This window comes from Bombina bombina, chromosome 5 (assembly GCF_027579735.1).
Source record: "Bombina bombina isolate aBomBom1 chromosome 5, aBomBom1.pri, whole genome shotgun sequence".
In the NCBI taxonomy this organism is placed as follows: domain Eukaryota; kingdom Metazoa; phylum Chordata; class Amphibia; order Anura; family Bombinatoridae; genus Bombina; species Bombina bombina.
Window position 1 is genome coordinate 586529293 of NC_069503.1, and position 25114 is coordinate 586554406.

The window sequence follows — 25114 nt, forward strand, 5'->3', positions numbered from 1 at the left end:
ATCTTCACCCATTTCCTGCTCCCTCCCCAACCAGCCAATGACAGCTGTGCTTGGTTGTGACAGCTGTGACGTAGCCGCGCTCGCCTTCCTACGCACAAAGAGGTTGGCGCAGCACTGAACATGGCGGAACGCGGTTATAGTTTCTCTCTGACTACATTTAGGTGAGTGTTAACGTTCACACGCGGCCCTGTGACTCTGAGAACACCGGGTTTTATTTGCTCTATTTCTCCCGTAGAGTGGGTTGAGATCCGTTCTCCTCTACGCAACCTCATGCCTTTGTCAGCTCACAATGGAACTTTGCACAGTCACTGTGTATCACATCTACATCCATTGCCCACGGCCCCGTGATTTGTATGAGCAGCGGTTTTGAGACATAAAATAAAGCAGCGAGAATCGTTTCATATTATGTCAATTGTGATAGTGTTGTTTTATTGTGGGGTCACCATTGTTAATAATGAAGTCCATGTGGTGTGTTCATTTTCTTCTGGTAGCTCGTTTTGTAAATGACAGTAAAAAAAGTCCCAATTTGTCACATGTATGCGACTGATGTATGTATACGTTTTAACATAGTGATTCATACTACAAAGCACCACATTATATATATATATATATATATATATATATATATATATATATATATTAAATGATCGCAGCATAAACATAATAAATTTCTCTATCACAGCAGCCACTGATTAGCTGATCTGCCCACATTTTTTTTGTAAGATCGGTCTCAGTCTCAGAAAATAGCTTGCAGATATTTTATATGAACACACATCATAGGTGGGTTGACCTACTAACCTTTTTACAGGTTGAGAAATTCTAAAAAAAAATCAACAGGGATGCCTTACCCAGTATTTACAAGTAGGGGTAATCCCCCCAGTACAGGTAGCCCTCAGTTTACGCCGGGGTTAGGTTCCAGAAGGAATGGTTGTAAATCGAAACCGTTGTAAATTGAAACCCAGTTTATAATGTAAGTCAATGGGAAGTGAGGGAGATAGGTTCCAGACCCCTCTCAAAATTGGCATAAGTAACACCTAATACATTATTTTTAAAGCTTTGAAATGAAGACTTTAAATGCTAAACAGCATTATAAACCTAATAAAATAATCACACAACACAGAATATATAATTAAACTAAGTTAAATGAACAAAAACATTTGCTAAACAGCATTATAAACCTAATAAAATAATCACACAACACAGACTTCACTTGCATTTTTCTGCAAACAGTTCTTTCTATGCATTCCAATCTGGACTGATTTATAGACAGGAAGATTTTGTTCCTTTGAAATCTGCTTGATAGCTCAGGTCTGGTTAAACTGATTAATTTCAGCTTGCTTGGCTTTTCTGCAACACAAGCGGACAGCTCCACCTACTGGCTATTTTAATAAATGCACTGCTTCTCAATGCTTTTCAATAGCAGTCACATGACTGGGAAAAAAGGTTGCTATTCTGAAACGGTGTAAATTGAACCGTTGTAAAACGAGGGCCACCTGTATATTTTTATTTTTGTGTAGCAATGTATACTATTGATTTAGAACAGGGTGTGAAACACACATTTTTGATCGAGTAATATTTAAATGGGCAAAAAGTGCATTTTCAAGTCATTTTGCAAAAACAGCACTTTGAAAAGTTATCACTGCTCTTCTGAAAGCCTTTCATGTATGTGTAACCCACTGACACTAGAACAGTAGGCTATGTGCACATACATCGTCCTGTCACACGTGCCCAGAGTGTTATTGCTGTGTATCATCAATATTGCTTGAATCACTGCTACTGCATTGGCCCCCCATGGACTTGTTTTGTAGCAATGAGAGTGATTATTTATGTATAGACTTTACTTTGGTACATGGGGGAAAAAGTGTTTAAATAATTGCAACATCCCTTTCAGATTTTTATTCTTTTGATCTGTTTTTGCTAGCTTAGTCTATCCTTAATTACATTCTTGGTTTTACAGTATTCTGTATTCTTTTGTCGAGGAGTTTGATTTCATTTGTTCATGGTGTGATTTGAATAAAAATGATGCCTCTGTCTAGCTGTGCATAAATACACACATTTTCCAGCATAATTTGTTTATTAAGAATGGAGGAGAAAGAAATGCTGAATACAGAACCAGAGTGTCAAGATAAATGTAGAGAATTAAGGTTTTGAGGTTTAAAGAAATATTAGAATTATAACAATATGTACATTATAATAAAATAGTAACATTAAAGGGACATGAAACCCAGAAGTTTTTTCATGATTCAAATGGAACATATACCATTTTAAACAACTTTTCATTGTACTTCTAATATCAAATTTGCTTCATTCTCTTGGTATTCTTTTTGAAGGAGCAACAATACACTAAGGGAGCTAGCTAACTGAGCACATTAAATCAATGAAAAGAGGCATATGTGCAGCCACTGATTACAAACTCCTAGTAGTACATTGCTTCTCCTTAGCCTACCTAGGTAAGCTTTTAAACAAAAGATGCCAAGACGACAAAGACAATTTGATAATAGAAGTACTAAAGTTTAAAACTCCATGCTTTCTCTGATCCACAAAAGTTTAATTTTGACTTTACTGTCTCTCTTTAACTGACTCATTTAGGGTAAGTATAATTTGTGACTGGATGCAAAACGCCATAATGCAAGTAATAGGATGATCTATCTGATATTGAGAATCTATTAATGTTAATGGATATTTAGAATCCTCTAATACACATTACTGGTGCGTGAGGACCTTTTTGTTTTCTGTGTGTATGTGTGTGTATATATATCTTTAATAACCCATGTAGTTAATAAAGTTGTGTACGTACACTCTGAATGAGACATGACACAGCTCTTCTCGCTTTCACTTTCATTATTACAGTTGCAGAGGGAAGGTCTTGGTTAGGGGAATATCAGGCTTGAAAACTCCCACAACATTTACATCATACTCTCTTGGAATATGAACTGAGATTCCAGTGAAACTGATTGTCTTCAAAGTTCATTTGAGGATTATAATTGCTATTTCATAGGAAATCTTATTCTAGACTCCTTTTTATACTTTGTGTTAAAAGTTAAACTGAAAGAAAAAAGCTGTGCTCCCTAGAACAGATGTTCCTTAGAAAAAAATACACATTACTAATCTAATAAATACGTATAACCACCTTATATTTAAAGCGCTTGTGGTGTTTGTGTTTAGTCAGTTTTTCTTGCATAACATAGGAACAATGTGTTTTATTGTGTACTTTAACACCCTCACTACTGGGACTTTCAGAGAAAAACTTGCCCAAAATACCAGAGAATTCTTAGCATTTTTGCTATCACTTCATTTAACCCCTTAGTGACCAGAGCACTTTTCCATTTGTTGACCGTTTGGGACCAAGGCTATTTTTACATTTCTGTGGTATTTGTGTTTAGCTGTAATTTTCCTCTTACTCATTTACTGTACCCACACATATTATATACCGTTTTTCTCGCCATTAAATGGACTTTCTAAGGATACCATTATTTTCATCATATCTTATAATTTACTATTAAAAAAAATTATAAAATAAGAGGAAAAAATGGAAAAAAAACATTTTTTTCAAACTTTGACCCCCAAAATCTGTTGCACATCTACAACCACCAAAAAACACCCATGCTAAATAGTTTCTAAATTTTGTCCTGAGTTTAGAAATACCCAATGTTTACATGTTCTTTGCTTTTTTTTGCAAGTTATAGGGCACTAAATAAAAGAAGCACTTTGCTATTTCCAAACCACTTTTTTTCAAAATTAGCGCTAGTTACATTGGGACACTGATATCTTTCAGGAATCCCTGAATATCTCTTGACATGTATATATATATTTTTAGAAGACATCCCAAAGTATTGATCTAGGCCCATTTTGGTATATTTCATGCCACCATTTCACCGCCAAATGCGATCAAATAAAAAAAATGTTCACTTTTTCACAAATTTTTTCACAAACTTTAGGTTTCTCACTGAAATTATTTACAAACAGCTTGTGCAATTATTGCACAAATGGTTTTAAATGCTTCTCTGGGATCCCCTTTGTTCAGAAATAGCAGACATATATGGCTTTTACGTTGCTTTTTGGTAATTCGAAGGCCGCTAAATGCCACTGCGCACCACACGTGTATTATGCGCAGCAGTGAAGGGGTTAATTAGGGAGCATGTAGGGAGCTTGTAGGGTTAATTTTAGCTGTAGTGTAGTAAACAACCCCAAGTATTGATCTAGGCCCATTTTGGTATATTTCATGCCACCATTTCACCGCCAAATGCGATCAAATTAAAAAAAACTTTAAATATTTCACAATTTTAGGTTTCTCAGTGAAATTATTTATAAACAGCTTGTGCAATTATGGCACAAATTGTTGTAAATGCTTCTCTGGGATCCCCTTTGTTCAGAAATAGCAGACATATATGTCTTTGGCGTTGCTTTTTGGTAGTTAGAAGGTCGCTAAATGCCGCTGCGCATCACACGTATATTATGTCTAGCAGTGAAGGAGTTAATTAGGTAGCTTGTAGGGAGCTTGCAGGGTTGATTTTAGCTTTAGTGTAGAGATCAGCCTCCCACCTGACACATCCCACCCCCTGATCCCTCCCAAACAGCTCCCTTCCCTCCCCCACCCGACAATTGTCCCCGCCATCTTAAGTACTGGCAGAAAGTCTGCCAGTACTAAAATAAAAGTTTTTTGGGGGGTTTTAGGTTTAAAAAAAAAAAAAAAAGTGTCTGCTGTGTAGGACCCCCCTTAGCCCCCAACCTCCCTGATCCCCCCCCCAAACAGCTCTTTAACCCCCCCCCCTGCCTTTATTGTGCAGCATATTGGCTACTGGCAGCTATCTGCCAGTACCCAGTTTGAAAAATAATATTGAATTTTAATTTTTTTATTTTATTAAAAATGTTCTTTATTTCTGTAGTGTAGCTGCCCCCCCCTCAACATCCAACCCCCCACCCTCTCCCAGATGCATTGATTTTCAAATCCCACCCTCCCCAGTCCTCTCTCCCACCCTCCAGATCTACAGCATATTGATGCTGAAACAGATCTCACGTGCACGGCTCTCGCGCACCCGCATAAGATCCCTCCCCCCTCCTCCACCAATGACTGCCCACCCGCCTCCCTGGATGAGCTCCCACCCACCAACGATAACGGCCATCGATAGCCGATGCAGAGAGGGCCACAGAGTGGCTCTCTCTGCATCGGATGGCTAAAAACAGTTATTGCAGGATGCCTCAATATTGAGGCATCACTGCAATAACATGAAAGCAGCTGGAAGCTATCAGGATCGCTTCCACTGCTTTCAAAGACCAACGACGTATGGGGTACGTCCTTGGTCATTAACTGCATTTTTTTGCAGGACGTACCCCATATGTCGTTGGTCGTTAAGGGGTTAAACAGAAATAGAGCCTTGATTTTTTTTTTTTATTTACCTGTCAAAACAATAGGTTTTTTTTGTTTTTGTTTTTTAAGTAGACAACCCAAGGTATTGATCTAGGCCCATTTTGGTATATTTCAAAATGGGCCTTTTTAATAAAACAATCTCAATATTTATTAATATAAAATTTTAGCAACTGATGCATCAAGTGAAATGCATGCATATCATACTGTTCCCAAACACACCTGCATAGATAGAAATCACAATCAAAACAATAAGTTGTTAACCAGCATCAACAGTACATGACTTTTATACTACGGAACAACAAACCATAAGAGTTCAAATATGAGTGACAAACAACAGTACCTGTTGAAGTTGTGTATAACATGCAGTGTCAAACTCAGAAGAATACACCAGAGTTATTACCGTATCATTAACAGCAGGCTGGCGTGTCATGTGTTATGGTATCTGCCAAGCTATTGGGTCATATCTCTCCAATGTTTAAAAGCATAGATGGAGTCTGCAAACACCACTCCTACGATTTAACAGTTTATTTACCATGGAGCATACCATTTGAAAGATGTATTTGACTTTCATATCCCATCGCAACAGTTATCCACTGTATTCACATGTTCTTAGGGAAACGCACACACTTTCTTGTATATCGTCAGGGTCTGCACCACAAGTATACACACTTTTCATTAAGCCATATCTTCAGGTCACTGCCTTCCGGCTTACATTCACATTGGACTGCTGGCTTGAATTTTTTAAATGCAGTTAGTTCCTGAAGGACTCAATGTCAAGGCTTGAAATTACAAAGCTTACTTGCTTGCTTACCCCATTTCACATGCAAGTTTTCTGTAGTTTTGGTTGCAAATCAAACCTATCTTCTGTTGATGAGAGTTAAAGGGACACTGAACCCAAATTTTTTCTTTCGTGATTCAGATAGAGCATGCAATTTTAGGCAACTTTCTAATTTACACCTATTATCAATTTTTCTTTGTTCTCTTTCTTTCTTTATTTGAAAAGGAAGGCATCTAAGCTATTTTTTTTTGGTTAAGACCATGGAAAGCACCTTTTTATTGGTGGGTGAATTTATCCACCAATCAGCAAGAACAACCCAGTTTGTTCACCATAAATGGGCCGGCATCTAAACTTACATTCTTGCATTTCAAATAAAGATACCAAGAGAATGAAGGCAATTTGATAATAGGAGTCAATTAGAAAGTTTCTTAAAATTACATGCTCTATCTGAATCGCAAAAGAAAAAAATTGGGTTCAGTGTCCCTTTAATAAACTCAAACTCAAAACAGCTGTCCAGAAGTGGTTTTGTTTTTTGCTGTACCTATCCAATAAAGGGAAATTGCTTTGGTTGAACACAGTATTGGGAGCAAAAAGCATGATATATTGTATATCTTATTTGCATAACGTGCCCAGGGTTCTCTGGTGCATTGGTAACAATGTATACAGAGTAAGTACTTCTGGGGAAAAGCAAGCAGTGATACTTGCCTAGGGTTTGCTAAAAGTCTCTACAACAATTCTATACATTTTACTTTTATGAAATGGAGGATTTTAATCAACTCAAATGAGTATAACAAAAATAAATATATAGATTTTAAAATACCCTTATCTTAGATGAAACTGAGAGGGAAAAATGACTTAAATATTTCTTTCATTGCAGCTGTGAAATCCACATCGGGCATGTTTACCCCAAAATTATATACCACTTTTTTTAAGCCCATCATAACATTTTAAAAGCATGCAGTAATCAGCAGGGAATATCCATGTTGGCTCTCCTCTCTGTACTTGTTGGTAGATATCTAACTTTAGCTACATACTATCAACTTTTGTATTTGACGAAGGTAACTTAACCATCAATCAGATATTTAATTTATAATATGCTGAAACATTTGGCAATGGAAGAAAATACATAGTATGTTTTGTTTTTATAACTTAAAATGTTTGGGAATAATTCTTATTAATAAAAATGTCTCTCTTTCTAGTCCCTCAGGCAAACTTGTACAGATAGAGTATGCTTTGGCCGCAGTAGCTGCAGGTGCTCCCTCTGTTGGAATTAAAGGTTGGTAGTTCTATTTAATCATTTTTTTTTAAGGTGCTAGAAATACATTTTCTGGATTTTAGTAAAAGCTAGATTGCACAAATCTGTCACCTTCATATTTTAAGATATAGACACTAACTTTTAATAGTATATATAATATGATGATTTATATTATGCAAAAAACAGAAACACTCTCAGTATTTAGCACAAAATAACACCAAAAAAATGTGATGTTTAGCGAGATTACATCCTTTTTCTCATAATAATGACTTGACTCAGTGCCACATGTGAAATGTTTAGAGTAAAAACAAATAAACTCACCCCATATGTATTTGGGGCCAAAGTACATCATTTCTGGAGCTCAAACATTGCAAATGTACCCACAGCCAAAACCGGAAGTTCAAAACAATGTCACATCCGGTTTATATATAAAATTAACACAATGTTTATATTACATATGATGTGTAATCTAACCTGTAATCCATTATTACAGCATGAAGCCTCCTACAGTGTACTGATCAAAACCGGAAGTAGTATACATACATCACTTCCGGTTGTCAGCAGTGTAAATCAACAGTAAAAACAAAACTTCAATTGCTTTAAAATATGTGCTTAGATTCTTTCTTAACAATGTGCAACAGAAAACTATAAATACACTATCTACATGAATAAGGTAACAATTGTGTCTTAACACCAAATAATGTAAAAGGTTATGTCACATGACTCATGTTACCTTACTAACCATATATACAAATAGTGTTATTTTCAGCAAAATAACCTCATTCATTAACACTAATTATATATATATATATATATATATATATATATATATATATATATATATATATATATATATATATATATATATATATATATATATATATATATATATATATATATATATATATATATATTCTCAATACACCAAGAAAAACCTGGGCTATTAGTCAGAATCTTTCCTTGCAATTGTTTTATTTGGAAATCTAGGTTTATAACTCCTGTTGATACATTTGTTTTGTTTCATGTAACTGGGAGACCCCTTTCACTACATTTTGTGTTATTCCTATTGGCCATAATCATTTATTATTTAATAATGCATTCAAGTAGAGAATTTGGAAGGAAACTGACAGCTCTTAAAATAGAATTGTGATTCGAATATAATGTAGTACCCAATCTGTCACCCTGTCTATTGATTTGTAAGTCTAGAAAATGTAATAGTACTATTATGTTGTTTGGAATCGTACCATTGTGTCTGTATTACTTTGTGCAAACCATTCTTCTAAACTTTGTTGTTCCACCCCCCACACACCAAATCAGGAAGATGTTGTCTATGTAGAAAAATAATGGAGTTTTAAACCTTAATTCCATAGGAAATCCATTTAAAAGCAGACATAACAATTTTGGCATAAGTAGAGGCCATGTTCGACCCCATAGCTGTCCCTGAGATCTGTAAATAAAATGTTTCTTCCAAGCTGAAATTTATTTTTCCTTAAACAAAAAGCAATTGCAACAGATATTCTGGTGGGCCAGCATAATTGGGTGAGGAAATCGGGAACTTAACAGCTATATTCACAGGATGGGAGAAAGATGAGAAAGGCAGTGTTCTATATGGTAGGGGCTCTTCAAATGAAAGATACACAAGGGGTGTGAGTTTATTTGTTTTGCTAAAAATATTAAGTTTGCCACTGTAATTGTACTGAGAAAGGGGGTGTTATTTCCCTGAAACGTCAAATTTATTTTGTGTGAGAGTTCTTCTGTTTTTGGCATATATATCTAATTATATTTTGAGACTGCACCCACCCACGTAGTTTTTTTTTTTTTTTTTAAAGGTGGGTGGATTCTAGACGTGTATTCAGAGGTTTGGGATATCTATGAATGCGGAAGAAGGCAGCCCTTAGTTTTATTAGCCTATTTTTGGATCCAAATTTATACTTGTGTTTAGCAATATTTTAATGTGTTGCTGTTTCACAAGTATAAATTTGGCTCAGAAAATAGACTAACAGAACGCAGGACCTCCACATGCTCATTGGTGTAAAAAAGGTGCACAGGGTCAGTAAGTTTAATACTATGGCAAAACACATCACAATATTGTGATGTACCTTGTAGTATAAATCATCTTAAACACTTGCTAAGTGAGAAATATATTTGAGTTTTGTTTAACATGTTACTAACTTAATGGGATATGAAGCCCAATTGTATTTTGTCATTAAAAAAAACTTTACAATTTACTTCTATAATCAGATTTGCTTAATTCTCTTGATATCCTTTGACGGAGCAGCAATGCACTACTGGGAGCTAGCTGAACACATTGAGCCAATTACAAGAGGCATATATGTGCAGCCACCAATCAGCAGCTACCTCCCAGTTAAACATAGATGCTCCTAAACTTACCTAGGTATTCTTTTCAACAAAGGCTACCAAAAGTATATTAAGTTGTTTTTTAAAATGTCACGCTCTATTTGAACCATGAAAGAAAAATGTTGGTTATCATGTCCCTTGTGCAAAACACTACAATAGAACACTGCATTACACCAGCAGACTACTGTGGTAACAAATTTGAATGACATAAGTTAAAGGGACATTAAACACTAAAATGATGCATTCAAAGAAAAGATTAGTCCATGAGTAACATGTAGATGTATTTTTTAAAGTTTCATTAGTTGTTTAAAAAGTGACAAAATAAGTGTAAAGTTTTGGTGTCTATAAAACACTGGGAGCAGCCATGTTGTAACTTGTGTTACCTTCTCTGCTGTGGCCAATTAGGGACAGTTATAAATAGGTCACTAGAGTGTGCAGCCAATGGTTGTGCTGGATTTAACAGTGTTCTTTACTTCCATTTCTAACAGGAACTGAAAAGCTCACAATTTCAGAATGGAATTACAGGCAAAGAGGACAAAATAAATAATGAAAGTATATTGCAGAGTTGTTTTATATATACAATTCATCATTTCTCTTGTAAGGTGTATCCAGTCCACGGATCACCCATTACTTGTGGGATATTCTCATTCCCAACAGGAAGTTGCAAGAGGACACCCACAGCAGAGCTGTTATATAGCTCCTCCCTTAACTGCCATATCCAGTCATTCTCTTGCAACTCTCAACAAGCATGGAGGTAGTATGAGAGAGTGGTGAAAAATAGTTTTTTCTTCAATCAAAAGTTTATTTTTAAATGGTACCGGAGTTGTACTATTTTATCCCAGGCAGTAAATAGAAGAAGAATCTGCCTGAGTTTTCTATGATCTTAGCAGGTTGTAACTAAGATCCATTGCTGTTCTCACATATGTCTGAGGAGAGAGGTAACTTCAGCGGGAGAATGGCATGCAGGTTACTCTGCTATGAGGTATGTGCAGTTACAATTTTTTCAAGAAAAAGGCTAGAAAATGCTGCTGATACCGGATTAATGTAAGGTAAGCGTGAATACAGTGATTTAATAGCGACTGGTATCATGCTTACTCTCAGGGGTAATACCCTTATAATATTGCAATATAAAACGTTTGCTGGCATGTTTAATCGTTTTTATATATGCTTTGGTGATAAAACTTTATTGGGGCCTAGTTTTTTCCACATGGCTGGCTTAAATTTTGCCTAGAAACAGTTTCCTGAGGCTTTCCACTGTTGTAGTATGAGTGGGAGGGGCCTATTTTAGCGCTTTTTTGCACAGTTAAAATTACAAACTGTGACATCCAGCTTCCCTCAGGAGTCCCCTGTATGCTATAGGACATCTCTAAAGGGCTCAAAGGCTTTCCAAAGTCGTTTATTGGGGAAGGTAGGGCCACAGCAGGCTGTGGCAGTTTGTTGTGACTGTTAAAAAAACGTCTATCGTTTTTTTGAACTAAGGGGTTAATCATCCATTTGCAAGTGGGTGCAATGCTCTGTTAGCTTATTACATACACTGTAAAAATTTCGTTTGATTTACTGCCTTTTTTCACTGTTTTTCAAATTTTGACAAAATTTGTTTCTCTTAAAGGCACAGTACTGTTTTTTATATTTGCTTGTTAACTTGATTTAAAGTGTTTTCCAAGCTTGCTAGTCTCATTGCTAGTCTGTACAAACATGTCTGACATAGAGGAAACTCCTTGTTCATTATGTTTAAAAGCCATGGTGGAACCCCCTCTTAGAATGTGTTCCAAATGTACTGATTTTACTTTAAGCAATAAAGGTCATATTCTGTCTTTAAAAAATTTATCACCAGAGGAATCTGACGAGGGGGTAGTTATGCCGACTAACTCTCCCCACGTGTCAGATCCTTTGACTCACGCTCAAGGGACTCACGCTCAAATGGCACCAAGTACATCTAGGGCGCCCATAGCGATTACTTTACAAGACATGGCGGCAGTCATGGATAATACACTGTCAGCGGTATTATCCAGACTACCTGAATTTAGAGGTAAGCGAGATAGCTCTGGGGTTAGACGAAATGCAGAGCATACTGACGCTTTAAGAACCATGTCTGATACTGCCTCACAATATGCAGAAGCTGAGGAAGGAGAGCTTCAGTCTGTGGGTGATGTTTCTGACTCAGGAAAGATGATGCAACCTGATTCTGATATTTCTACATTTAAATTTAAGCTTGAACACATCCACGTGTTGCTCAGGGAGGTTTTAGCTGCTCTGAATGACTGTGATACAATTGCAGTGCCAGAGAAATTGTGTAGACTGGATAAATACTATGCAGTGCCGGTGTGTACTGATGTTTTTCCAATACCTAAAAGGTTTACAGAAATTATTAATAAGGAATGGGATAGACCAGGTGTGCCGTTCTCTCCCCCTCCTATTTTTAGAAAAATGTTTCCAATAGACGCCACGACACGGGACTTATGGCAGACAGTCCCTAAGGTGGAGGGAGCAGTTTCTACTCTAGCAAAGCGTACTACTATCCCTGTCGAGGACAGTTGTGCTTTTTTAGATCCAATGGATAAAAAATTAGGTTACCTTAAGAAAATGTTTATTCAACAAGGTTTTATCCTACCGCTCCTTGCATGCATTGCTCCTGTCACTGCTGCTGCGGCGTTCTGGTTTGAATCTCTGGAAGAGGCTTTACAGGTAGCGACTCCATTGGATGACATAGTTTGCAAGCTTAGAGCACTTAAAGGGACAGTTCACCCAAAAACTTTCTCCCCTTTAAATTATTCCCAATGATCCTTTTTACCTGCTAGTGTATTAAATTGGTTGCAAGTAGCTCCTTTACTCCTATTTCAGCATTTGAAATAGCTGATTTAGCTTGTGGTTTCCCAACCTATACTGAAAGTTTTGATACTGGAGTATATGCTATTGACAAGCCTAAGTAAACACAGTCAGCAGAAGAAGTTACAATCTCAGTGGGATGCAGGATAGTTAAGTAATAAAATGATAATTTTCCATTGTTCTCTCTTTGTATTGAGCTATGGTGTTCCAGACAATTATAAGATAAGGAAACAAGTGTGTGTACACAGTTATAAAATAATGAGATCTGATATTACCTTAAATTCAACCCATTGTAATAGGCTGTGGTTTCAAAGCACAAAACCAGTTATTTCATATACACAAATAAACCTGAAAATGCAATTTCTCAAATATTTTATACTCTGCAGGTGGTATAACAAGTCATTTAAAATACATTAATGGAAAAACAATTTTACAGTGTACTGTCCCTTTAAGCTAGCCAATTCTTTTGTTTCTGATGCCATTGTTCATTTGACTAAACTAACAGCTAAGAATTCTGGATTTGCTATACAGGCGCGCAGGGCGCTATGGCTTAAATCATGGTCCGCTGACGTTACTTCAAAATCAAAGCTGCTTAACATTCCCTTCAAGGGGCAGACCCTATTCGGGCCTGGTTTGAAGGAGATTATTGCTGATATCACTGGAGGAAAAGGGCATGCCCTTCCTCAGGACAGGTCCAAATCAAGGGCCAAACAGTCTAATTTTCGTGCCTTTCGAAACTTCAAGGCAGATGCGGCATCAACTTCCTCTAATGCAAAACAAGAGGGAACTTTTGCTCATTCCAAGACGGTCTGGAGACCAAACCAGACCTGGAACAAAGGTAAGCAGGCCAAAAAGCCTGCTGCTGCCTCTAAGACAGCATGAAGGAACGGCCCCCTATCCGGTAACGGATCTAGTAGGGGGCAGACTTTCGCTCTTCGCCCAGGCATGGGCAAGAGATGTCCAGGATCCCTGGGCGTTGGAAATTATATCCCAGGGATATCTTCTTGACTTCAAAGCTTCCCCCCCCCCCCAAAAGGGAGATTTCACCTTTCACAATTATCTGCAAACCAGATAAAGAGAGAGGCATTCTTACACTTTTTACGAGACCTCCTAGTTATGGGAGTGATCCATCCAGTTCCAAAGGAGGAACAGGGACAGGGTTTTTACTCAAATCTGTTTGTGGTTCCCAAAAAAGAAGGAACCTTCAGACCAATTTTGGATCTAAAGATCTTAAACAAATTCCTCAGTTCCATCATTCAAGATGGAGACTATTCGTACCATCCTACCTATGATCCAGGAGGGTCAATATATGACTACAGTGGATTTAAAGAATGCTTATCTTCACATTCCGATGCACAAAGATCATCATCGGTTTCTCAGGTTTGCCTTTCTAGACAGGCATTACCAGTTTGTAGCTCTTCCCTCTGGATTAGCTACAGCCCCAAGAATCTTTACGAAGGTTCTAGGGTCGCTTCTGGCGGTCTTAAGGCCGCGGGGCATAGCAGTGGCCCCTTATTTAGACGACATCCTGATACAGGCGTCAAACTTCCAAATTGCCAAGTCTCATACGGACGTAGTACTGGCATTTCTGAGGTCGCATGGGTGGAAAGTGAACGAGGAAAAGAGTTCTCTATCCCCCCTCACAAGAGTTTCCTTCCTAGGGACTCTGATAGATTCTGTAGAAATGAAAATTTACCTGACTGAGTCCAGGTTATCAAAGCTTCTCAATTCCTGCCGTGTCCTTCATTCCATTCCGCGCCCTTCGGTGGCTCAGTGCATGGAAGTAATCGGCTTAATGGTAGCGGCAATGGACATAGTGCCGTTTGCACGCTTACATCTCAGACCGCTGAAACTATGCATGCTCAGTCAGTGGAACGGGGATTACACAGATTTGTCTCCTCAAATGAATCTGGACCAAGTGACCAGGGATTCTCTTCTCTGGTGGCTATCTCGGGTCCATCTGTCCAAAGGTATGACCTTTCGCAGGCCAGATTGGACAATTGTAACAACAGATGCCAGCCTTTTAGGTTGGGGTGCAGTCTGGAACTCCCTGAAGGCCCAGGGATCTTGGACTCAGGAGGAGACACTCCTTCCAATAAATATTCTGGAACTGAGAGCGATATTCAATGCTCTTTAGGCTTGGCCTCATCTAGCAACAATGAGGTTCATCAGATTTCAGTCGGACATCATCACGACTGTGGCTTACATCAACCATCAAGGGGGAACAAGAAGTTCTCTAGCGATGTTAGAAGTTTCAAAAATAATTTGCTGGGCAGAGATTCACTCTTGCCACCTATTAGCTATCCATATCCCAGGTGTAGAGAACTGGTAGGCGGATTTTCTAAGGCGTCAGACTTTTCATCCGGGGGAACTCCATCCGGAGGGGTTTGCACAATTGATTCATCGTTGAGGCAAACCAGAACTGGATCTCATGGCGTCTCGCCAGAACGCCAAGCTTTCTTGTTACAGATCCAGGTCCAGGGATCCCAAGGCGACGCTGATAGATGCTCTAGCAGCGCCCTGGTTTTTCAACCTGGCTTATGTGTTTCCACCGTTTCCTCTGCTCCCTCGACTGATTGCCAAGATCAAGCAGGAGAAAGCATCAGTGATTTTGATAGCGCCTGCGTGGCCACGCAGGACCTGGTATGCAGACCTAGGGGACATGTCATCCTTTCCACCATGGACTCTGCCTCTGAGACAGGACCTTCTAATTCAGGGTCCTTTCAACCATCCAAATCTAATTTCTCTGAGACTGACTGCCTGGAGATTGAACGCTTGATTTTATCAAAGTGTGGCTTCTCCGAGTCAGTCATTGATACCTTAATACAGGCACAAAAGCCTGTCACCAGGAAAATTTACCATAAGATATGGCGTAAATATCTTTATTGGTGTGAATCCAAGGGTTACTCATGGAGTAAGGTCAGGATTCCCAGGATATTATCCTTTCTCCAAGAAGGTTTGGAAAAAGGATTGTCAGCTAGTTCTTTAAAGGGACAGATTTCTGCTCTGTCTATTCTTTTGCACAAGCGTCTGGCAGATGTTCCAGACGTTCAGGCATTTTGTCAGGGTTTAGTTAGAATCAAGCCTGTGTTTAAACCTGTTGCTCCGCCATGGAGCTTAAATTTGGTTCTTAAGGTTCTTCAAGAAGTTACTTTGAACCCCTTCATTCCATAGATATCAAACTTTTATCTTGGAAAGTTCTTTTTTTGGTAGCTATTTCTTCGGCTCGTAGAGTCTCCGAGTTATCTGCCTTACATTGTGACTCTCCTTATCTGATTTTCCATACGGATAAGGTAGTTCTGCGTACCAAACCTGGGTTTTTACCTAAGGTGGTATCTAACAAGAATATCAATCAAGAGATTGTTGTTCCATCCTTGTCCTAATCCTTCTTCAAAGAAGGAGCGTCTATTACACAATCTGGACGTGGTTCGAGCTTTAAAGTTTTACTTACAAGCTGCTAAAGATTTTCGTCAAACATCGGCTTTGTTTGTTGTCTACTCTGGACAGAGGAGAGGTCAAAAGGCTTCGGCAACCTCTCTTTCTTTTTGGCTAAGAAGCATAATCCGCTTAGCCTATGAGACTGCTGGACAGCAGCCTCCTGAAAGGATTACAGCTGTGGCTTCCACTTGGGCCTTTAAAAATGAGGCTTCTGTTGAACAGATTTGCAAGGCGGTGATTTGGTCTTCGCTTCATACTGTTTCAAAATTTTACAAATTTGATACTTTTGCTTCTTCGGAGGCTATTTTTGGGAGAAAGATTTTACAGGCAGTGGTACCTTCCGTTTAAGTACCTGCCTTGTCCCTCCCTTCATCCGTGTACTTTAGCTTTGGTATTGGTATCCCACAAGTAATGGATGATCCGTGGACTGGATACACCTTACAAGAGAAAACACAATTTATGCTTACCTGATAAATTTATTTCTCTTGTGGTGTATCCAGTCCACGGCTCGCCCTGTCATTTTAAGGCAGGTAATTTTTAAATTTAAACTACAGTCACCACTGCACCCTATGGTTTCTCCTTTCTCGGCTTGTTTTCGGTCGAATGACTGGATATGGCAGTTAGGGGAGGAGCTATATAACGGCTCTGCTGTGGGTGTCCCCTTGCAACTTCCTGTTGGGAATGAGAATATCCCACAAGTAATGGATGATCCGTGGACTGGATACACCACAAGAGAAATAAATTTATCAGGTAAGCATAAATTGTGTTTTTATATTACCATCTCAAAGTGTTTAATGTCCCTTTAAGTGTTCTGTAGTCAGCCGGGTGACATATTTGAAGTAGCTGGGAGGCAGCATTGTAGTACTTTTTAATATTATAAAATTCTGTTATTTATAAATGTTACTTAAGCTATCCAAAGCACAAAATAATTGCAAAATTTAATATCAATGGTTTCAATGATAATTTGTGAAACAATATTGGCAAATTTTAGCTTAATATTGGCTTATATTTTATTCTGTTTGTAAGCAAAATTAGATGGGTGGTATGCCCATTAAATAAGTCATGGGGAGAACACTGGGTTAAGTTTCTAATGCACCTTTACTGAATTCAGAAAAAAATATAAATAAATCGGTGAACTAAGCACAAAGGGAAAATTATTGTTGAAAATTAAATCTAAATTGTGATTTATAACTGTAAGCAGTAATAAATGTCATACTCCTTGTCAGCACCTCAAAGAAAACAGTGTTCAAAGCTTAACAGCATTATATATAAGGTCTGTATAAAAACATGGGACTACTCTTAAAAAAAACAAAAAAAAAAGTCTTGATAGCTCTAAAGTTCAAGCTCAATGTGAAAACAAGACACTAAGGAACTTTTTCCAATCAGCACTTCATGTATTGGTGTGTCAACATTGCGTAAATTAAACAATTGAAAGTCACTCGGGATATCACTTCTTTATGCACCAAACTACCCGTTTAATGCAATTCTGAGTGGTTTTATTTCCTTTTCTGTTTCTTTGAAATAGCACTGGTCATTTTAACCCCTTAACGGCCAAGGACGTGCCTGGAACGTCCTCTGTGGTTTAAAGCTCTGGAAGCGATCCTGATCGCTTGCAGCAGCTTTTAAGGTATTGTAGTACCTTTTTTGGCACACCGATGCAGAGAGCCGCACTGTGGCCCATCGCTGGCAATCTTCCGGCCAGCAGTTGGAAGCAATTGTCGGGTGCCCGCAATCTGATATTTTGAAGTGGTCGGAGAGGGTGACGGTTGTGGGAGAGGAGGGGGAAATTATTTTTCAGAATAGCTCTGGGAAGGGGGTAGGGTATGGAGGGGGGGCAGCTACACAACAGAAAAACAGTGGTTTATTTAAAAACAAAAACACATTTAAATGCAAAGTGGGTACTGGCAGACAACTGACAGTACCCAAAATGGTGGAAAATAGTGGGGGGCAGGGTTAGAGAGCTCTTTGGGGGGATCCTACACAGCAGAATGAATGTATGTGTGTATATATATATATATCGATATAATTTTTATTTCTCCTACATTGGTGTATCCGGTCCACGGCTTCATCCTTACTTGTGGGATATTCTCAATCCCTACAGGAAGTGGCAAAGAGAACACACAGCAGAGCTGTCCATATAGCTCCCCTCAGGCTCCGCCCCCCCCAGTCATTCTCTTTGCCGCTCTAACAAGTAGCATCTCCACGGGGGTGGTAAAGAGTATGTGGTGTTATATTTGTAGTTTTATTTCTTCAATCAAGAGTTTATTTTAAAATAGTGCCGGTTTGTACTATTTACTCTGAGGCATAAATGTGATGAAGATTTCTGCTGAGAGGAATATGATTTTAGCACCAATAACTAAAATCCATTGCTGTTCCCACGCAGGACTGTTGAATGCCAGAGACCTTCAGTTGGGGGGAACAGTTTGCAGGCTTAACTGCTTCAGGTATGATCAGTCATTTTTCTAACAAAACCAAGTAATCCTAGAAGACTGTCAGAAATCCCCTTAGGGATAGGTAAGCCATTTTTCTCAAACTCAGTATAAAATAATGGCTTAAATTAAGGGCTCAATGCTGGTTGACACAATTGTGGGCTTAATCGATTGATTATTAGCATGTTTCAGTATGCATAAGGTGTTTTTTTTTAGACTTTATAACACTTATGGGGTTTAATATTGCGCCTGGCACTTAATTAGACACCTAATCTAGTCTAAGGCCCCACCACTCTGGAAGGCAGAGAGAGGAGGCCTCATTTTCGCGCCTCAATTGCGCAGTTGTTTTGACTAGACAGTTCATGCAGCTTCATGTGGGGAGTCCAGAGACATCAGAAAGGACTTCAGAGAGGCTTATTTCTTACTCAAATAATCCCTAAGGAAGGTAAAAGCCACAGTAGAGGCTGTGGCATTGTGCTGTAGTGTTTTTAACCGGTTAACTGCTGTTCTTAGCTCCGGTTTGGGCATTAAGGGGTTAATTGGTCTGAAAAATTGTGTGCAATCTTTTCAAAGCATTAAGACAATGTGGTAAAAATTTCATTAAAATCGGATTATTTTTTGATGTTTTTTTGATGTTTTTATTATTTAAAGACACAGTAACGTTTTTGTCAAATTTTATTTTTTATTGCATTGAAGTTCTGTCTAACTCTGTCAAACATGTCTGAACCTTCAGATAGCAATTGTTCTGTATGTTTAAAGGCCAAGGTGGTGCCCCCATTAAACTTATGTGTGAAGTGTGCTATAGCGTCCAAAAAGCTTAAGGACCGCACAGTCCCGCTTATAGATGTAGCCCAAAATGATTCTTTAGCTGAAGGTAGTGAGGATAGTTCACTATCCTCTCCTCCTGTGTCAACACCAGCTATGCCCGCGCCAGCGATGCCCAGTACATCTAGCGCACCGATTCCTATTACTTTGCAACAGTTAGCAGCAGTAATGGATAATTCTCTAGCAGCATTTTTATCCAAACTGCCAGCTTTTCCAAGGAAGCGTGATAGCTCAGTTTTAAATACAGAAGATGAGCAAGCAGACGCAGCGGATAATTTATCTGTAGTACCCTCACATCAATCTGATTTGGCGCTGAGGGAGGGCCTGCCTGAGGGAGAAATTTCTGACACAGGAAAAGTTTCTCAGCAGGCTGAGCCAGATACCATAGCATTTAAATTTAAGTTAGAACACCTCCGCGCCCTACTTAAGGAGGTCCTAGCTACACTTGATGATTGTGACCCTTTGGTGGTCCCAGAAAAATTGTGTAAGATGGATAAATTCTTAGAGGTCCCAGTACACACTGTTGCATTTCCGATACCTAAGAGGGTGGCGGATATAGTGACTAGGGAGTGGGAGAGACCAGGTGTACCTTTTGTTCCCCCCCCTATATTTAAGAAAATGTTCCCCATTCTTGACCCCAGAAAGGACGTGTGGCAGACTGTCCCTAAGGTAGAGGGGGCTGTTTCAACACTAGCTAAACACACGACTATACCAATGGAAGATAGTTGCGCTTTCAAAGATCCTATGGATAAAAAATTAGGTTTGCTTAAGAAAATTTTTGTTCAACAAGGTTTTCTTCTTCAACCAATTTCTTGCATTATTCCTGTAACCACTGCAGCGTCTTTTTGGTTTGAGGAATTAGAAAACTCGCTCCAGAAGGAGACTTCTTATGATGAAGTCATGGACAGAATTCACGCCCTGAAGTTGGCTAATGCCTTCATTACAGATGCCGCTTTTCAGTTAGCTAAATTAGCGGCGAAAAATTCAAGCTTTGCAATCGTGGCGTGCAGAGCGCTTTGGCTAAAATCTTGGTCGGCGGATGTGTCGTCCAAAACAAAATTGCTTAATATTCCTTTCAAGGGTAAGACCCTATTCGGACCAGAGTTGAAAGAAATTATTTCGGATATCACTGGGAGAAAGGGCCATGCCCTCCCACAAGATAGACCTTTCAAAGCTAAAAATAAGTCTAATTTTCGTTCCTTTCGCAATTTCAGGAACGGACCTGCTTCTACCTCTACAGCCGCTAGGCAAGAGGGTAACGCATCCCAGCCCAAACCAGCATGGAAACCATTGCAAGGCTGGAACAAGGGTAAACAGGCCAAGAAGCCTACTGCTGCTACCAAGACAGCATGAAAGGGTAGCCCCCGATCTGGGACCGGATCTAGTAGGGGGCATACTTTCTCTCTTTGCTCAGGCTTGGGCAAGAGATGTTCCGGGCCCCTGGGCGCTAGAAATTGTCTCTCAGGGGTATCTTCTGGAATTCAAGGACCTTCCTCCAAAGGGAAGGTTCCACATGTCTCGCTTATCTTTAGACCAGATAAAGAGACAGGCATTCTTATGTTGCGTAGAAGACCTTCTAAAAATGGGAGTGATGCACCCAGTTCCAACAGCAGAACAAGGACTGGGTTTTTACTCAAACCTGTTTGTAGTTCCCAAAAAGGAAGGAACTTTCAGGCCAATTCTGGACTTAAAAATTCTAAACAAATTCCTCAGAGTTCCATCATTCAAAATGGAAACCATTCGGACAATTTTACCAACGATCCAGGAGAGTCAATATATGACTACCGTGGACTTAAAGGATGCGTACCTGCATATTCCTATCCACAAAGATCACCATCAGTTCCTGAGGTTCGTGGCCCTTCCCTTCGGATTGGCCACTGCTCCCAGAATTTTCACAAAGGTGCTAGGGTCCCTTCTAGCGGTGCTAAGACCAAGGGGCATTGCAGTAGCACCTTACCTAGACGACATCTTAATACAAGCGTCGTCCTTTCACAAAGCAAAGGCTCATACGGACATTGTTCTAGCCTTTCTAAGGTCTCACGGGTGGAAGGTGAACATAGAAAAGAGTTCTCTGTCCCCGTTCACAAGGGTTCCCTTTCTGGGAACAATAATAGACTCGGTAGAAATGAAGATCTTTCTGACGGAGGTCAGGAAGTTAAAGCTTTTGAACACTTGTCGAGTTCTTCATGCCATTCCTCAACCCTACGTAGCTCAGTGCATGGAAGTAATAGGACTCATGGTTGCGGCAATGGACTTGGTTCCCTTTGCTCGAATTCATTTAAGACCACTGCAACTGTGGATGCTCAAACAGTGGAATGGGGATTATGCAGATTTGTCTCCCCAGATACAAATGGACCAGAAAACCAGAGACTCACTCCTCTGGTGGTTGTCTCAGGATCACCTGTCTCAGGGAATGAGTTTCCGCAGACCGGAGTGGATCATTGTCACGACCAACGCCAGCCTCTTGGGCTGGGGTGCGGTCTGGGAGTCCCTGAAAGCTCAGGGTCTATGGTCTCGGGAAGAATCTCTTCTCCCGATAAACATTTCTCTTGTTAAGTGTATCCAGTCCACGGATCATCCATTACTTATGGAATATTCTCCTTCTCAACAGGAAGTTGCAAGAGTCCACCCACAGCAAAGCTGCTATATAGCTCCTCCCCTAACTGCCATATTCAGTCATTCTCTTGCAAGCCTCAACATAGATAGGAGGTCGTGAGAGTCTGTGGTTTTTTTATACTTAGTTTATTTTTCAATCAAAAGTTTGTTATTTTTAAATGGCACCGGAGTGTGCTGTTTATCTCAGGCAGTATTTGGAAGAAGAATCTGCCTGCGTTTTTTCTATGATCTTAGCAGACGTAACTAAGATCTATTTGCTGTTCTCACACATTCTGAGGAGTGAGGTACTTCAGAGGGGGAATGGCGTGCAGGTTTTCCTGCAGATAAGGTATGTGCAGTAAAATATTTTTCTAGGAATGGAATTGACTAAGAAAATACTGCTGATACCGAAGTAATGTAAGTAAAGCCTTAAATGCAGCGATAGCGACTGGTATCAGGCTTATTAATAGAGATACATACTCTTATAAAAATGTGTTTTAAAACGTTTGCTGGCATGTTTAATCGTTTTTTAACGTACATTGGTGATAACACTGTAATGTTGGTATAGCCTTAAATGCAGTAAAAGCTACTGATATCAGGCTTATTAATAGAGATACATACTCTTGTAAAAATGTGTTTTAAAACGTTTGCTGGCATGTTTAATCGTTTTTTAACATATGTTTGGTGATAAAACTTATTGGGGCCTAAGTTTTTTACACATGGCTGGCTTAAATTTTGCATAGAAACAGTTAACTGAAGCTTCCCACTGTTGTAATATGAGTGGGAGGGGCCTAATTTAGCGCTTTTTTGCGCAGTTAAAATTACAAAATGAATCATCCAGATTCCCTCAGCAGTCCCATGAATACTACAGGACATTTCTAAAGGGCTAAAAAGACTTCCAAAATCGTTTATAGGGAAGGTAATCCACAGCTCTGCTGTGGCAGTTTTGTTGTGTCTGTTTTTAAAAACGTCTATGTCGTTTTTTTTATCTGTTTTTTTGCATTAAGGGGTTAATCATCCATTTGCAAGTGGGTGCAATGCTCTGTTACCTTATTACATGTACTGTAAAAATTTCGTTTGTTTTACTGCCTTTTTTCACTGTTTTTCAAATTTTGACAATTTGTTTCTCTTAAAGGCACAGTAACGTTTTATATATTTGCTTGTTAACTTGATTTAAAGTGTTTTCCAAGCTTACTAGTCTACATTATTAGTCTGTTCTAACATGTCTGACATAGAGGAAGCTCTGTGTTCATTATGTTTTAAAGCCATGGTGGAACCCCATCTTAGAATGTGTACCAGATGTACTGATTTCATGTTAAACAATAAAGATCATTTTTTGTCTTTAAAAACATTATCACCAGAGGATTCTGTCGTGGGGGTAGTTATGCCGACTAACTCTCCCCACGTGTCAGACCTTTTGACTCCCGCTTTAGGGACTCACGCTCAAATGGCGCCAAGTACATCAAGGGCACCCATAGCGTTTATTTTACCAGGGGATTCTGTCGAGGGGAAAGTTATGCCGACTAACTCTCCCCACGTGTCAGACCCTTCGACTCCCGCTTCAGGGACTCACGCTCAAAGGGCGCCAAGTACATCAAGGGCGCCCATAGCGTTTATTTTACAAGACATGACAAAGGTGGTGAATAATACTCTGGCAGCAGTATTAGACTACCTGAAATTAAAGGAAAGCAGATAGCTCTGGGGGTAGATACAGAGCATACAGACGCTTTAAGAACCATGTATGATACTACCTCACAATATGCTTAGTCTGTGGGTGATTTTTTTTTGATTCAGGGAAAATGATTTAACCTGATTCTGATATTTCTACATTTAAAATTTATGCTTGAGAACCTCCACTTGTTGCTCAGGGAGGCTTTGGCTGCTCTGAATGAATGTGTACAATCGCAGGGCCAGAGAAATTGTGTAGACTGGATAAATATGCAGTGCCGGTGTGTACTGATGTTTTTCCAATACCTAAAGAGGTTTACTACAAAGGAATGGGATAGACCAGGTGTGCCGTTCTCTTCCCCTCCTATTTTTTAGAAGAATGTTTTCTAATAGTTACCACCACACGGGACTTCTGGCAGACAGTTCCTAAGGTGGAGAGAAGAGTTTCTACTCTAGCTATGCGTACCACTACCTCTGGCGAGGAATGTTGTGCTTTTTAGATCCAATGGATAAAAAATGTTTATTCAACAGGGTTTTATCCTGCAGCCCCTTGCATACATTGCTTCTGTCACTGCTGCTGCGGCGTTCTGGGTTGAGTCTCTTGATGAGGCTTTACAGTTAGCGACTCCATTGGATGAATATATTTGACAAGCTTATGCTAGCCAAATTCCTTTGTTTTCTGATGCCTTTGTTCATTTGACTAGACTAACGGCTAAGAATTCTGTTTTTTACTATACTGGCGCGCAGAGCGCTATGGCTTATATCATGGTCAGCTGTCGTGACTTTAATAAATAAGCTACTTAACTTCCCTTCAAGGGGCAGACCCTATTCGGGCCTGGTTTGAAGGAGATTATTGCTTATATCACTGGAGGGTGGCATCCACTTCCTCTAAGGCAAAACAAGAGGGAATTTTTGCTCAGTCCAAGGCGGTCTGGAGACAATCGGACCTGGAACAAAGATAAGCAGGCCAAGGAGCCTGCTGCTGCCTCTAAGGCAGCATCCGGACCCCTATCCGATAACGGATCCTATAGTAGGGGGCAGACTTTCATTTGTCGCCCAAGCGTGGGCAAGAGATGCCCAGGATCCCTAGGCATTGGAATTTATATCCCAGAGATATCTTCTGGATTTCAAAGATTCCCCCCCCCAAAAAAGGGGAGATTTCGCCTTTCACAATTATCTGCAAACCAGATAAAGAAGGAGGCATTCTTACATTGTGTACGAGATCCATCCAGTTCCAAGAGAGGAACAGGGACAGAGTTTTTTACTCAAATCTGTTTGTGGTTCCCAAGGAGAGGGAACCTTCAGACCTATTTTGGATCTAAAGATCTTAAACAAATTCCTCAGAATTCCTTCATTTAAGATGGAAACTATTCGTACCATCTTAACTATGATCCAGGAGAGTCAATAGAGGACTACAATGGATTTGAAGGATGCTTATCCTCACATTGTGATGCATAAAGATCACCATCGCTTTTTAGGTTTGCCTTTCTAAACAGGCATTACCAGTTTGTAGCTCTTTCCTTTGGGATATCTTCAGCCCCAAGAATCTTTATGGAGGTTCTGGGGTCGCTTTG

The 25114-nt window shown here is 39.4% G+C and overlaps 1 protein-coding gene across 1 annotated transcript in view; it reads left to right on the forward strand.

Annotated features, from left to right (window-relative positions):
- The first annotated feature begins 35 nt into the window (after positions 1-35).
- PSMA2 (proteasome 20S subunit alpha 2) overlaps positions 36-25114 on the forward strand; it is a 49117-nt gene continuing 24038 nt past the window's right edge. Inside the window, exons 1-2 of the mRNA XM_053714545.1 lie at positions 36-161; positions 7346-7422. Coding sequence (XP_053570520.1) covers positions 121-161; positions 7346-7422 — 118 coding nt within the window. The 5' untranslated portion in view covers positions 36-120. The remainder of the gene's footprint in view (positions 162-7345; positions 7423-25114) is intronic.